The 15,212-nt window shown below is 42.8% G+C and overlaps 1 protein-coding gene across 3 annotated transcripts in view; it reads right to left on the bottom strand.

The window, feature by feature from the left end:
- SIK2 (salt inducible kinase 2) overlaps positions 1-15,212 on the bottom strand; it is a 137,995-nt gene that overhangs the window by 19,694 nt on the left and 103,089 nt on the right. For all 3 annotated transcript variants that reach the window (XM_010382332.2, XM_030917231.1, XM_010382331.2), the window contains exons 7-9: positions 14,247-14,467; positions 12,212-12,364; positions 4,957-5,121 (exon numbers count right to left, since the gene is read on the bottom strand). In XM_010382332.2, coding sequence (XP_010380634.1) covers positions 4,957-5,121; positions 12,212-12,364; positions 14,247-14,467 — 539 coding nt within the window. The remainder of the gene's footprint in view (positions 1-4,956; positions 5,122-12,211; positions 12,365-14,246; positions 14,468-15,212) is intronic.

Here is a 15,212-nt window from a genome sequence, read left to right on the forward strand (position 1 = left end):
GTTTTTAAGTTCCAGGGTCCATGTGCAGGATGTGCCGGTTTGTTATATGGTAAACGTGTGCCATGGTGGTTTGCTGCACCTATCAACCCATCACCTAGGTATTAAGCCCCTCATGCATCAGCTATTCTTCCTGATGCTCTCCCTCTCCCCACCCCCCCAATAGGCCCCAGTGTGTGTTGTTCCCCTCATGTGTCCATTCTACTCCTACTTATAAGTGAGAACATGTGGTGTTTGGTTTTCTGTTCAGCTGAGGATAATGGCTTCCAGCTCCATTCATGTCCCTGCAAAGGACATGTTCTCATTCCTTTCTATGGTTGCATAGTATTGGTGTACATGTACCACATTTTCTTTATCCAGTCTATCACTGATGGGCATTTGGGTTGATTCCATGTCTTTGCTGTTGTGAATAGTGCTGCAACAAACAGACTTGTGCATGTATCTTTATAATAGAATGATTTATATTCCTTTAGGTATATACCCAGTAATGGGATTGCTGGGTCAAATGGTATTTCTGCTTCTAGATCCTTGAGGAATCGCCACATTGTCTTCCACAATGGCTGAACTAATTTACACCCCCACCAACAGTGTAAAAGTGTTCCTTTCTCTCCGCAACCAGGCCAGTATCTGTTGTTCCTAACTTTTTAATAATTGCCATTCTGCCTGGCATGAGATAGTATCTCATTTTGGGTTTGATTTGCATTTCTCTAATGATCAGTGATGTTGAGCTTTTTTTCATATGTTTGTTGGCTGCATGAGTGTCTTCTTTTCAGAAGTGTCTGTTCTTGTCCTTTGCCCACTTTTTAATGGTTTTTTTTCTTGTAAATTTGTTTAAGTTCCTTATAGACTGGATATTAGACCTTTGTCAGATGGATAGATTGCAAAAATGTTCTCTCATTCTGTGGGTTGTCTGTTTAGTGTTTCTTTTCGTGCAGGTTCTTTTTTTATCCTTAATATTTTTACTGAGTCACACAAAATACCTGGCAGTACCCCTGAATTTATGGTTTTACTTAAATTGTCAGTTTATACATTTATTTTCTCATCGAGACTACAAGAGGAATTATGTCTTTTATTACGAAATATTTACTGAGTTCAATTTTATCCTGGGACAGCTAGAAAACAATGGCTTGATTTTTCATTGATTTGATTTTTCTTTTTCTTTTCTCTTTTTCTGGTGAGACAGTCTCACTCTGTCGCCGAGGCTGGAGCGCAGTGGTGCAATCTCGGCTCACTGCAACCTCCAACTCGCGGGTTCAAGCGATTCTCCTGCCTCAGCCTCCTGAGTAGCTGGGATTACAGGTATGCACCACCATGCCTGGTTAATTTTTGTATTTTTAGTAGAGCTGGGGTTTTGCCATGTTGGCCAGGCTTTTCTTAAACTCTTGACCTCAGGTGATCCACCCAGCCTCCCAAAGTGCTGGGATTACAGGCGTGAGCCACTGCACCTGGCCAGGTGTATATCCTTTTCAGAACTTGTATGTACTACTTTTGTAATAAAAAAAGTTATTAAAAATGTAAGTAGACACGAAACACCTCCACTATATCTGCATTTTCAGGGTTTACCCTCACAGTTTCCTTCCGCTATCCAGCCATGAAGGGGGTAATTTGGAAAATCCTTTTATTACATTTCAAGTAAAAATGCTAAAAATGGGCTGGGCATGGTGGCTCATGCCTGTAATCCCAGTACTTTGGAAGGCCAAGGTGGGCGGGTCACCTGAGGTCAGGAGTTCGAGACCAGCTTGGCCAACATGGCAAAACCCCATGTCTACTAAAAGTACAAAACTTAGCTGGGCATGGTGGTGGGCGCCTATAGTCCCAGCTACTCAGGAGTCTGGATTCTCAGGAGGCAAGAGAATCGCCTGAACCTGGGGGGTGGAGGTTGCAGTAAGATGAGATCGCGCTACTGCACTCCAGCCTGGTTGACAAGAGTGATATTCCGTGTCAAAAAAAAAAAAAGCTAAAAATGACTCAAGTGTATGTGTACATGTATGTATAAAAAAATTCCTTATTAAAAAGAGATACTCAAAGGAGATTTATTCTACAGGGTTTATGCATCTGCCCTCCCATATGGCCCCCCCATGTCACCTGTGGATCTCAGTTCCTGTTTGGAGCACCTGATCCAACCATTCTTTTTTTTTTTTTTTTTTTTTTTTTTTTTTTTTTTTTTTTTTTTTTTGAGACGGAGTCTCGCTCTGTCTCCCGGGCTGAGTGCAGTGGCCGGATCTCAGCTCACTGCAAGCTCCGCCTCCCGGGTTTACGCCATTCTCCTGCCTCAGCCTCCCGAGTAGCTGGGACTACAGGCGCCCGCCACCTCGCCCGGCTAGTTTTTTGTATTTTTTAGTAGAGACGGGGTTTCACCGGGTTAGCCAGGATGGTCTCGATCTCCTGACCTCGTGATCCGCCCGTCTCGGCCTCCCAAAGTGCTGGGATTACAGGCTTGAGCCACCGCGCCCGGCCCCAACCATTCTTATCTAGAGCCGGGCGACTATCTCAGAAAGGCAGTATTTTTTTGAAGCTGCAAATCGAAGTTTCCATTCAGACTCCCTAAGGGATTTTACTGAGAGTTTTAAGCACTGAAGATTTCTGGGAGGGAGGGAGAGCTGAAGTCTCTTTGAGATGCACAATACCTGTCCCCAGTTGAGAGGAGACATGCAAGTATCAATACACGCAGCTATGAACCATCAATCAGAAAACAACAAATGGGTGTTACAGTAAATTCACACGAGGCAGTCTCAATAAAAAAGGGAACCGTGTCTCCGATAGTTTTTCTGTGTGTGTGTGCACTTACTTATGGGCCCGAAGAAAGAGGTCCTAGGGAGGGAAGAAGGACAAGCATTTTCACTGACATAAATAAAATGGTCCACAAAGAAGCCCGGAGGATGTCTATGGCCTGGCTGAGTGCCACCGTGGCATTGTCAGTGTGGGTGGCCAGCTCCAGCGTGGCACTGCTCTTCCTACAAATGCGAATATACCATCTAGCTCCTGTCTATATCTTCTGCAAAATCATTCATTTCCTGCCTGTTTCCTGGTTACAGTAACAATCACAAGCTTTAAAAATAGCTTGCCCTACATAATACAGCAGTCAGTGCCCGAGCTGTGTTTTAGGCCTGATGCCCTCACACACAAGCCTTGAGTCAACTGCATTTTAATTCTTTTGAGGGAATTACATCTTTAAAATAAATGAATGAGGCTGCCTTAATGGATGTTTAAATTTCTGAGTGGGTCCACAGTAGCAACCACAGGCAGAGAAGAAAGACGGCCCCCAGGTAGTGGGCTCGTCCTCAGGGGCCCAGACGCTAAATCCTTTTGGTCAGCAACTCAGCTCAACACCGGCTTGTGGCAGCCTTGCACTGAGCTGCCTGCTGTGGGCTACGCTTGTCTGAACTCATGGTCGGCCTTCTTGAATCTGCCCTGCCTTTAGTTCCCCATTTCTGAAAATGGCTCTCACCCTCCATCTAGGCTCAAAATCTTGTTATTGGTTTGGTCTTCTCCCTAGACCTTAATATCCTATCAACTTTATCTGCACCGTCTCATTTCTACTGTCTCCTCCCCTCCAGGTTCATGGTCACTATCATCGCCTCCCTCCTGGACACGGGCTCTAACGTGTCTTCCTGGTCACGTTTCTCCCCTGCACCGGGCCACACAGCGATATGCAGGCTAACTTTCTGATGTGCAACACGGATCCCAGAGCTTCCTCGCTCAAATATCTTCAGCGGTTTCCTACTCCCCGAACAACGGTGCCTTCAGGTGTTTCAACTGATACCAAAACCTATCCCCATATTGAAAGTACTTGCTTAGGGGAAATATCTAAATTTCTTGGCTTGCCATTCAACGCTAACCTCCTCCGTCTTTATTTCACACAGCTTCCCTGCATGTGCCCTTTTCCTCAGACCATCTGAACCCCTCTCTATGGAGATGCACTTAGGCTTCCCTAGTACTTGCTTTTTCCAGTCTTGCCTCTACTGTAGACATCACCCCCACCCCGGTTTCCAGCCACCTGTCTGGGGTCTACCTGCCTCTCAACCCCCAGTTCTGATCATTAAACCGGACCTTCCTGATCAAACAGCTAAAAGCAACTCCCTATCTCTTTCTAGTCTCGTTCTGATTTATACTTCCTTAAGGGACCGATCATATTTTATCTTTTTATTTTTTATTTTTTTTGAGGTGCAGTCTAGCACTGTCACCTGGGCTGGCATGCAATGGCACAGTCTTGGCTTACTGCAACCTCCACCTCCCGGGTTCAAGCCATTATCTTGCCTCAGCCTCCTGAGTAGCTTGGATTACAGGTGTGTGCCACCACGTCTGGCTAATTTTTTGTATTTTAGTAGAGATGGAGTTTCACCATGTTGCCCAAGGTGGTCTGGAACTCCGGAGCTCCAGCAATCTGCCCGCCTCGGCCTCCCAAAGTGCTGGGATTATAGGCTTGAGCCACCACGCCTGGCCCAGAACACTAACTTTTAAACATTTCCAAACTGGACAAAACAACACGTATAACTGATCACAAAAGATGGCCCATCGTTCTGTACCTGAGGTACCCTATGCAGAAGAGCAGCAATAGCAATCAAATAAAGCCCAATTTGGCATGAAAGTTAATTTTTTTGTTTTCAGCATTAATTTGTTAGGGAAAAAAAAAACAAATAAAAAATACTCCCAGACACTTGTGAGAGATCTGGAAACTTGAAGAGAGAAGGAATTAGTGAAGGAGGGAGAAAGATGAGGAGGACTTTTCAGAAGTCCACGAGGTCTGACAAATTATGTAATGGTCATAATGGTCATAATGATAAACACTGACAAGAGTAGAGCCTGGACACTGTTCTTAGGTTTTTCTCCACAAAAGCATCACTCCTGAGTGACTTAAGGAAATGATAACGTTCAATAAAGCCAAAGTAAAACACTTGTGGACCAAACTGAAATCTCTCACCACACTGCCAGTTCCGAGACTCTCAAACACAGCCGTACCTTTGGAGTGTCCACACACTCTTCTTCCATGAATGCAGCTTCTGCCTGACAGCCAGATGCTGGAAATGAAAAGGCCTCCACGTTGGATGCCTGGGGCAGGAGAGCAGATCGCAGCAGCCTCATGTTCGGTGAATGCATGGTCACTGGGAGCCCTACAGTCTGTGCCTGTAAATATGGCAAGAACAGACAGTTTGGGAACATGAATACCTTCTCTATAAATACACGAAGTTCTAAGAATAAAATAATTCTTCTTGTGGCAATTAAAGACTGAATATTTATTTATTGGAAACTCCAGAAAGACTTGGTGAAATATGCATATGGTGCAGGCAGTGGTCTGAAGCAGACTCAGCAATGAGTTCCTCTGAAAAAGGTCGTACAGAATTTCATTTCTGCCTCATGAGGGGATGCTTGACTTTCACACAGGTGACAAGAAAGCTAGCTTTTGTGAGGAATCAAGAATGTTCCTCGTTTCAATTCAACAAACATATTTGTCTCTTTCTTTAAATATAATACCCAGACAGATAAAGAATAGAAAAATCCTAGGAGCTCAAAATTAAACCAGGGACAGATATATACACACCCACAAGTAACTACAACACAAGGGACGCTGGAGTCAGTGCTATGTCTCTGTCTGCCCTACCCACCTTTTTGGTGTAGGTGAGATGGTATGTATTTATTGGTAAGGGTGTATGCGAAGAGGAAGAAAGAGAAGCAGCAGTCACGTGGGGTGACAGGAACATCTTCCTTCCTTCAAGGAGATGCACAGCCTGGACTCAGCCTGCTGGCCCAGTGGAAGGAGAGGCGTTTACTGCAAGCTATGTTTTTGAAGTCAACCCACTATAGAAAGCTCCTGATGGTTTGAAGTCTGTTCTCATGTCTCTTTTGTTAACTACTCTAGGGAAACAAGCATTACAAATGCTTCTTTTAAAAAATCATTTAAGGCCGGGCGCAGTGGCTCATGCCTGTAATCCCAGCACTTTGGGAGGCTGAGGCAGGCAGATCATGAGGTTAGGAGATTGAGACCATCCTGGCTAACACGGTGAAACTCCGTCTCTACTAAAAATACAAAAAAAAAAAAAAAATTAGCCGGGCATGGTGGTGGGTGCCTGTAGTCCCAGCTACTCAGGAGGCTGAGGCAGGAGAATGGCGTGAACCCGGGAGGCGGAGCTTGCAGTGAGCCGAGATCGCGCCACTGCACTCCAGCCTGAGCAACAGAGCGAGACTCTGTCTCAAAAAAAAAAAAAAAAAAAAAGAAAAAAAATGAAAAAAAAATCATTTAAAAAAGAATCTTTCCTTATGACAACTGGCAAAGATTGATTTTAAAGATGAAGCTGCTGAATGATCCTTTCATCACCATCCCTTCAAAACTACCAGAATTTATTAGATGTGTTTTAAATATAACAGGCACTGCACCACATCTGAGAAAACAATCATCATACTAGACCATGAAAGGCGGAAGGATGGCCTGTATTTTTCCGGCTATAGTTATTTCAAGGGCTATAGGGTGGTGAATTTTAAATTGAGACAAATCAAAGAGACAAATGGTATGAGATTCTAGCTTCTCCTCTCCCGAGACCTGAGTTTGATTTCTGGCTCCATCACCTACAAATTGTGTGACCTTAATCAGATTTCCTAACTTCTCTGAAACTTATCTTCAACTGTGAGAGCACAATGCCAACTTCTCAGTGAAGTCAGGACTGTAAAAGGTAACATGCAATGTCCTTAACTCAGTAACATTAATTCGTCCTTTCCCCTTCTTCCTAAAGCCTCCGAATGATCACAAGAATGTAAGAATTAGACTGTAAAATGAATGCAGTCTCGTTCTCAAATACTAACAGTTCCCAGTTAGAATCTCGGATTGATGATTTTCAAGGATGGGGGCGTATGTTAGAAATATACTTTATATTTGAATATACTCTGAATATACTTTCAATACTTTATATTTGGTATATTCCAATATTAATATCATTGGCTATACTGTATAAGATAAAGAATAAAGTAGCATTAGCAAAGTGTTAGAATGTTCTGGATGCCCCAAAACAAACAAACAAATACACAACTGCACACCATTCAGAGTGTGATAAAGAGATAGCTTTCCTTGTATTATCACTCCTCAAGCTTATATTCTGTGCCACTTCTGAGGTTAAACAACTTTTTCCTTTCAAATATCAGGCATTTAAATTATCTAGCTACTATGTAAAATTTTTATCTAGTCACTAGGTAAAATTTACACTCCCCACTAAAGTATATTTGCTACATTCTTCTTACCCCCATCATTAGCTTTTCAATCAAAGGATAAAACTGAAGAATTGATTTCTACTTCCCAGCTTTATTAGACTGCTCCTTCTCTATGAAGGTAGTCTAAATTATTAAGGCAAAGCATGACCGAGGGTGCCATATGGAAATGAGATGCCCATGCGCTAACTATGACCCGCTGCTCCGTCCCTGACTCTCACTAGCTTGGACGCTTTAAATGGCCAGACGGTGCTGTGCCAGACCAAGCGTAGCACATTGTCCTTGACAGCATTCACATCCGACCTGGACTACTACAACTGACTGTGAACTCGGTTAGAGGAATAACGGATAGGATCAAGGAATAACGCTTTTTGTTGTGACAATCACTTCCTAGGAAATATGGTGGGTTTTAGGAGTCTTACGATCACTGAGGGGACTAAAGGAGTCTTTTTGGAACAACAGAGGGTATAAATATACAAACAGCATGCGCAGCATTGCACAGTTGATTAGCAAATATTAAATAAATAGATGGTCAATTAATAACCCAAGAAGCAGATATTATCAAGATATTCTTTAAGAGTGTCAATACTCAATGATTATGCCCAACTAATTGTGATCACTCTTTAGACCACATGTTTATTGCTTTTAATCTCTTCTTTGGACGTTGTGCTTTCCAGAACCATTAAAATGCAAATAATGTTCTTCCCTATGGGAAACTCGTTACTATTCCAATAGGCAAATATTTGTTATGACCTGAATTGTGTCCTGCCAAAATTCACAAGTTGAACCCCTCACCACTAATGTGGCTATATCTGGAGACAGGGCCTTGAAGAAGGTAATTAAGGTTAAATGAGGTCCAAAGGGTGGGGCCCTGATCCCACACAGCAGGTGTCCTTATAAGAGGAGGGAGAGACACCAGAGATCTTTCTCTCCACACTTGCGCAGAGAAAAAAAGTCAGTGAAAAGACAGCCCAGCTACAAGCCAAGAAGACAGGCCTCACCAGATAGCAACCTTCATGGCACCCTCATCCTGATTTCCAGCCTCCCGAACTGTGAGAAAATAATTTCCGTTGTTTAAGCCACTAGGTCTGTGGTATTTTGTTATGGCAGCCCTAGCAAACAGGCACAACCTGTTGTGAAGGGCAACCTCTAAACAGTAATTAAAGAATTGCAGGTGATTGTTTTACTCTTGTTTGTTTACAGCTGATGGAAACTTGCAGTGGAAGGACTGTTAAAAACGAGTGGTTAGGCCAGGTGTGGTGGCTCACTAATTGTGTGACCTTCATCAGGTCCTGCAATCCCAACACTTTGGGAGGCCACGGTAGGAGGATTACTTGAGCCCAGGAATTTGAGACCAGCCTAGGCAACATAGCAAGACCCTATCTCTACAAAAGATTAAAAAAATAATTAGCTGGGCGTGGTGGCATGCACTTGTGGTTCCAGCTGCTTGGGAAGCTGAGGTGGGAGATATCGCCTGAGCCCAGGAGGTTGAGGCTAAAGTGAGCTGTGATTGCCACTGTGCTCTGGCCTTGGTGACACAGCAAGACCCCATCTCAAAAACAAAACCTCCCCTAAAACCCCACCAAAACTAGTGGTTAGAATGTATGAGAAAAAGACATGACATATTTTTTCTAAATAGTCTGAACTCAATTAGATCTAATACTTCCTGCATGTTATACAGCAAACATAAGCACTCCAAATCTAAGATGGGAATCCCACTGTTGTCTAAATAATAATAATGGGTACTTTATTTTTTTATGTTTTACCTTTTGGGACAGAGGCTCACTGTGTCGCCCAGACTGGAATGCAGTGGTATGATCTCGGCTCACTGCAACCTCTGTCTCCTGGGTTCAAGTGATTTTCCTGCCTCAGCCTCCCGCATAGCTGGGATTATAGGCATGCACCACCATAACTGGCTAATTTTTGTATTTTTAGTAGAGATGGCATTTCACCATGTTGCCCTGGCTGGTCTCAAACGCCTGGGCTCAAGCGAACTGCCCGCCTTAGCCTCCCAAAGCGCTGGGATTACGGGCGTGAGCAACCGTGCAAGGCCATAATGGGTATTTTGTAACTAGGCTATGAACTTCTTAAGGGGAGTGACTGTTTCCAGGGTACTTCTGAAGCCACAGTGGCTAGGACTGTGCCTGGCATGTAAGTGCTCTATTGGTTGAACTAAACTTCTGGTACAGGTTAACCAGTTGTATCTTGGTAGCAATCTAATGAAGTATGTATTGCTGTTCCCATTCTGTATTTAAGGGCACAGGAGCTCAGAGACACTGACTCGCTTGAAGTCACTCAGCTTGGTGTGGAACCTGAGGTCTGCATGATTTCATGGCTCACGTTATCTTTGTATTGACTGGATCATGTTGTTTCCTCAATTTCCTGCTGCTATATCAAGAAACAAGTGATTTGCCACTTCTTTAAAAAAAATTAGAACATCAAGGAATTAAAGTGAGAAGGCTTTACTAAAACTTTAGGCACATTTATATCCATAAAAACAGAAATCTATTTTTTAACAAGTTCAACACTAAAACTCAAAATGTGAAATCTCTGAGAGGAGGGGCCTGTTGCTCAGCATCCAGAAGGCTCTCAGGCAAGCATGTGAATAAGCACTGAAGACTCCATTTGAAGTAGAAGCATTTTAGTTACACTAAGTAGGTTCCATTGAGACTTGGGTCAATGCATAAAGGACACCGAGTACTTGGTAATTAAAAAATCATTGAACATAAGAAGCCATGTTATGCATCTGAACCCTAAGCCAAATTAAATATAATTTGAGATATGCCGGGGAATTTGCTCATAGTCTAGACATGAAAGGATATCGTGTACAATAACATATGCACGTGCTCAGGAACAACTGTTTATATAACCCCTCACCACTCCCTCACTTGCGTAATGTTTAAGAAGAATAAAGAGACTTGGCAGGGAAAGCCTGCTGGTCCTGGGGGCTTTCCAGCTTCCTATCCTTTTGTCTAGTGGCATTTGCAAGAAGGAAGGGGTTCCACTACATCTTAAGTGTTTTTCATTTTATCTCCTTCTTTCTGTCTTGAAAGCAACACCATTCAACTTTGAAGATTTCCAAGTGCTCAAAGATGCTCTAACTCAAGTATCTGGAACTATATTAATACATTATTTTACTTACATCTGTTATCAATACTCACATTTTTTTTTTTTTTTTTTTTTTTTTTTGAGACAGAGTCTCACTCTGTCACCCAGGCTGGAGTGCAGTGATGGGATCTCGGCTCACTGCAACCTCCGCCTCCCAGGTTCTAATGATTCTCCTGCCTCAGCCTCCTGAGTAGCTGGGACTACAAGAGTGCGCTGTCACGCCTGGCTAATTTTTAGATTTTTAGTAGAGACGGGGTTTCACCATGTTGGCCAGGATGGTCTTGATCTCCTGACCTTGTGATCCACCTGCCTCGGCCTCCCAAAGTGCTGGGATTACAGGCGTAAGCCACCGCGCCCAGCCAATACTCTTATTTTATATAAAAAGTATGTATAACAAAATACACCACTTACCTACTAAAATCAAGAAGATTTAATTTCCTTTTTTAAAACATACTCTGTAGATGCCAATGCAAAATTTTATTATAATCCTGTAAATTTTGTAAAACTGCCAAAGAAGTACAAAGTCAAAACTCTTCTGCCTTTATTTTTATTTTGAATAAAGGCAGTTACTCACAGAAGTGGACAGGAAAGTCAATGGAGCATACTAACCAACCATTCATCTCAACCTCTACATGGACGATTCCCAAATTTCTAGCCCCAGCCTCTCTCCTCGGATCAAGATCCACATCTTCCTCATGAGCAACTGAGTTAATGGTACCCCTATTTTCTCAGGCTCTGGCTCAAGAACAGAGTCATCTCTAAGTCATGTTGTCCCTTCCTCCCCAATATTTATTTATTACTTTATATAACAAGCATTTACATAGCACTTACTATGTGCCAGGCATATAGTATTTCACAAACATTAGCTATTTCACAGATATTAACTAATTTAATTGTCACAGCATTCTATTATTATCCCCATTACACACTTGGGAAACCAAGGCACAAAAAGACCTTAAGAAACTTAAAATGTCACATAGCAGGAAGTGGTAGAATTTGGGATTTGCTCCAGGTGCTTCTAACCACCACGCTGAGCTGCATCTCTGAACCATTGCTAACTTCATACAGAGTCTACCTCTGAAATGGTTCTTATACTTGCCCCTTCTTTTCTGCTTCCAACAGTGCCATATTTAAGCCTTCGGTATTTCTCGTCTCTACTGTAACACTCTCCTAACTGCTCTCTCCAAATTTCTTCTTTTCTCTACCTGACACATCCTTCATAATGCTACCAGATTAATTAGCCTAAAGCATGGATAGAATTATATCACTTTTCAGCTTAGCGGCCTTCAGTAGGTCCTTGTTGCTTACTGAATTGTAAGTAAACTCTTTACCTTGGCATTCAAAACTCTTCACAATAATGCCTCAGCTCACCACTCACCAAGTCCTCTCCATCTGTGAAGATGTGTCTTACACGCTGTTTCCCCTGTTCAGATGTGCCCCTCTCTCCCCTGTCCCTGGCTCTGCTACAGCACTCATCTTTCCCTATTTTGAATGATGGTTGTTTACGATCTTGTCTTATTTCACTTCTATAGTGTGATGTCTCTGAGGGCAATGACTGTAGTTTATATATCCTACCCCCAACAGTGCCTAAGAATAGAAGCTCGCACATAGTAAATCTGTAATCAAAATTTGTTATATGGAATTGAATGTGAAAGCCAGTGACAGTAATTCTCAACATTGTGAATGACGAAAAAGAGAAACACCTCTTTTAAAAAACTGCTTGAAATAAAGTTAACCCTTAAAAATGAGAAAGTGCTAAAACATTTGAGAATCTAGTGAATGGCAGGCAGAAACTCTACAGAAAAACAGAGTGTAGAGGGTGAAATCCTAACCCTGTGTATAAGATGAAAAATCTGTCGAACATGTGAACAGGCACATGCACAGATAAGACGCTCAGCTAAGGGGGCATTACCTTGGCAACTGTTTGCTCAGCAATGGTGCTAGGCCGACGCTGGCGGCCGTCAAGTCTCTGCTCCACTGGGAAACTGCTCCTATGTGATTTCAGGCGCTCCACCAACAAGAAATAAATGGCAGCAAAGTGGTTATAGCTCTTGTTCTGCAAAGACTGAAAGAAAAAACAAGTGGTAAAGGCAAAGAGCTGTAAAGACCAATGCAATGATCTATAAATGCCTAAAAAAAAGCGGAAAGAAACTGTGTGCTCTTAAAAATAGAGTGAAAAACAAAGTGTGTCTCAAAATGAAAGCTGCTCCAAAATTAAGACTGGAAGGCAGAAAACTTCAACTCTCTAGTATTAATTATATAAAGGATGATCCCTTTAAATGGGTTGACCAACCACCCCCCCTCCCTTTTTTTTTCTTTTGAGACGGAGTCTCGCTCTGTTGCCCAGGCTGGAGGCAGTGGCCGGATCTCAGCTCACTGCAAGCTCTGCCTCCCGGGTTTATGCCATTCTCCTGCCTCAGCCTCCCGAGTAGCTGGGACTACAGGCGCCCGCCACCTCGCCCGACTAGATTTTTGTATTTTTTAGTAGAGATGGGGTTTCACCATGTTAGCCAGGATGGTCTTGATCTCCTGACCTCGTGATCCGCCCGTCTCGGCCTCCCAAAGTGCTGGGATTACAGGCTTGAGCCACCGTGACCAGCCCTTTTACATGAACAAGATCCATTTATTTTTCTCCAGTCAGAGAAAATGCCATCATTGTCTCATGTAGACATTCCCCAATGCTGCCACATGGCCCCATCTCATAGCTGTAACGGCGGTGTAAGGTCAGTTAGCAACCTGAGCCCGAGGCTCTAATTCCATGGCTTCGACACAAATCTGAACCATTGAAAACTCTGAAGTGCATGGTTAAAGTATGTGGAGAACTTTCTGATGATTATTTTGGGCTGGAGAATGGCATCTGGATGCTAAATTGAGAGACACTATGTCTCCGTTCTTAGGTAATTTTTTCCTCTTATTTTTGCAGTCCCACCCTCTTAAAACCTTGAAAATAAAGTTGCTTCCCAAATGTTCACATCTCCAGCCTGCCAGCTTTCCCAGATACTGAGGGAACAGAGAAACAACTGCTCCTTTGGCTTCTAATTCCACCTGACAGTCGGCATGGGTGCTGTGCAGGGCACCAGGATGCAGAGCCGTCTCAGCAAAAATCACAGGTCAGTGGAATCGCACGCCCAGCTACCACGCTGGATGCACTTCAGGGACAAGTACAGAAAAACATCCCTGAGTGCACAGTGAGCAAAGCAGGAGAGTCAGTTTGGTTTCACTTATGGCTGCGTGGCGGGGGAAAGGCAGTACAACACGGAGCCTTGGTCTTTCACAGCAAACAAGGCGGCATTTGATATTCTTGTTATGTTTCTTCCTCAAGAGCACTGTTTGCTTTTTTACTATTGTAGAAGCATTAGAAATATGTATATCCTATAAGTATGCTAACTATTTGAGAACAGAAATAAAAGCCAAGAGGAATTTTCCAGGTTCATGACCCTTCACAGTTCTATGACCCCTAAATACTTCCAAATCAGGAGCCCACCTGTTTTTGCCTTCTTAGTTTCTCCAGTTCACAATCTAAATTCCCTGGCTTTCTTAAACCTGATACCTACCCTTCTTGTTTCCTGCTTGGCCCTTTGCCTATCTGCACATTTATGTTCCATACAAACTAGTTAAATACCTATGTAAAACTTCATGTTTCATCCTGGAAGCAACTTTCTACCTTGTATTTGTTAAGCTTCCATCTTTGCCTTTTCTGACTCTTTTATAAATGCCTCCTCTCGAATGTTTTGGCAGATGGGGCAAAGAAAGGAATTTAAGATGCTGAATAAAAGTAAATATAAATAGAGTCTGATGTCATCAATAGGGAACACTGAAGAGTACGCCTAGGCGCTGGGGATACATGTGCTAAAAGACCAGGATGACAGGTGTTGAGTATGAAAGTTCAAGTAGCTAAGTGCAGTAGAACCCTGAAATACCTTTAGTCAAATCTCTGATCACTTTACCTCAATGGTTTTCTGCTGATCTATTCCAAGGCTGTGCATCAGTCGCAGAACCTGCTCATTAAATTCCCCAATGGATGGCTCATTTTCTTGCTCTTGTGGATACAGAACAGGTCTCTGGACAGGAACTTCTATGAGCATCCATTTATGCTCCTTGATTTGAGCTATGGTTAGCCGTTTGGATGGGTCTAGGACCAACATCCTTCGAATAAGGTGCTCGCAATCTATAGAAAACACAATGTTACAAAAGTCACATAAATCACCTTGCACTTCAGGGTTATTTGCTTGGCTTGTGACTTTGTACAAGGGTGTTAATCTTTGTATCCTATACTGGAAAGTGGAAGGTCAAATGAATAAATGAATACATGCAGGCTACTTATATTTGTCAAGTTAACGTGGTAAACAAATACCTAAGAAAAACAGGAGGGTGTAGGTCTATCAGATTCTGGGCTAAATGAAACTTTCCACTGAACTTCGCAACTGAAAATATCTAGAAACAGACTTTGATTTCCACTAAAGAAAATAAATAAGCCTCATTCCTAGAACAAGCAGACAGTAAATCGATCCTCAGTCATAGCTAATGCTGATATACTAAGGCTATGTAAGCGAGGCAAAGAGCTCTCCAATGGGCTGCTGCTCTCCTTCACATCACTGTAGTAAGAAAAGTGTATGTAAAATATTACTTACTTCTGACTACACCAAGAAAACTGCACTGCTGCAACTTTGAGCACTAGCATATTCTCTGAGCTGACATGATGCTCTTCACTCACACATAAGCTAACCTCCTGTCACTAAATGCCAGGCGCTTGCTAAGTGCTTTACATAGATTATGCTTATTAACTATTATTATTATTATTGGAGACAGGGTCTCATTCTTGGTCAGGGTGCCCAGGATGGAGTGTAGTAATGCAGTCACAGCTCACTGCAAGCAATCCTCCTGCCTCAGCTTCCTGAGTAGCTAGGACTACA

Source organism: Rhinopithecus roxellana, chromosome 15 (genome assembly GCF_007565055.1).
Source record: "Rhinopithecus roxellana isolate Shanxi Qingling chromosome 15, ASM756505v1, whole genome shotgun sequence".
Taxonomy (NCBI): Eukaryota; Metazoa; Chordata; class Mammalia; order Primates; family Cercopithecidae; genus Rhinopithecus; species Rhinopithecus roxellana.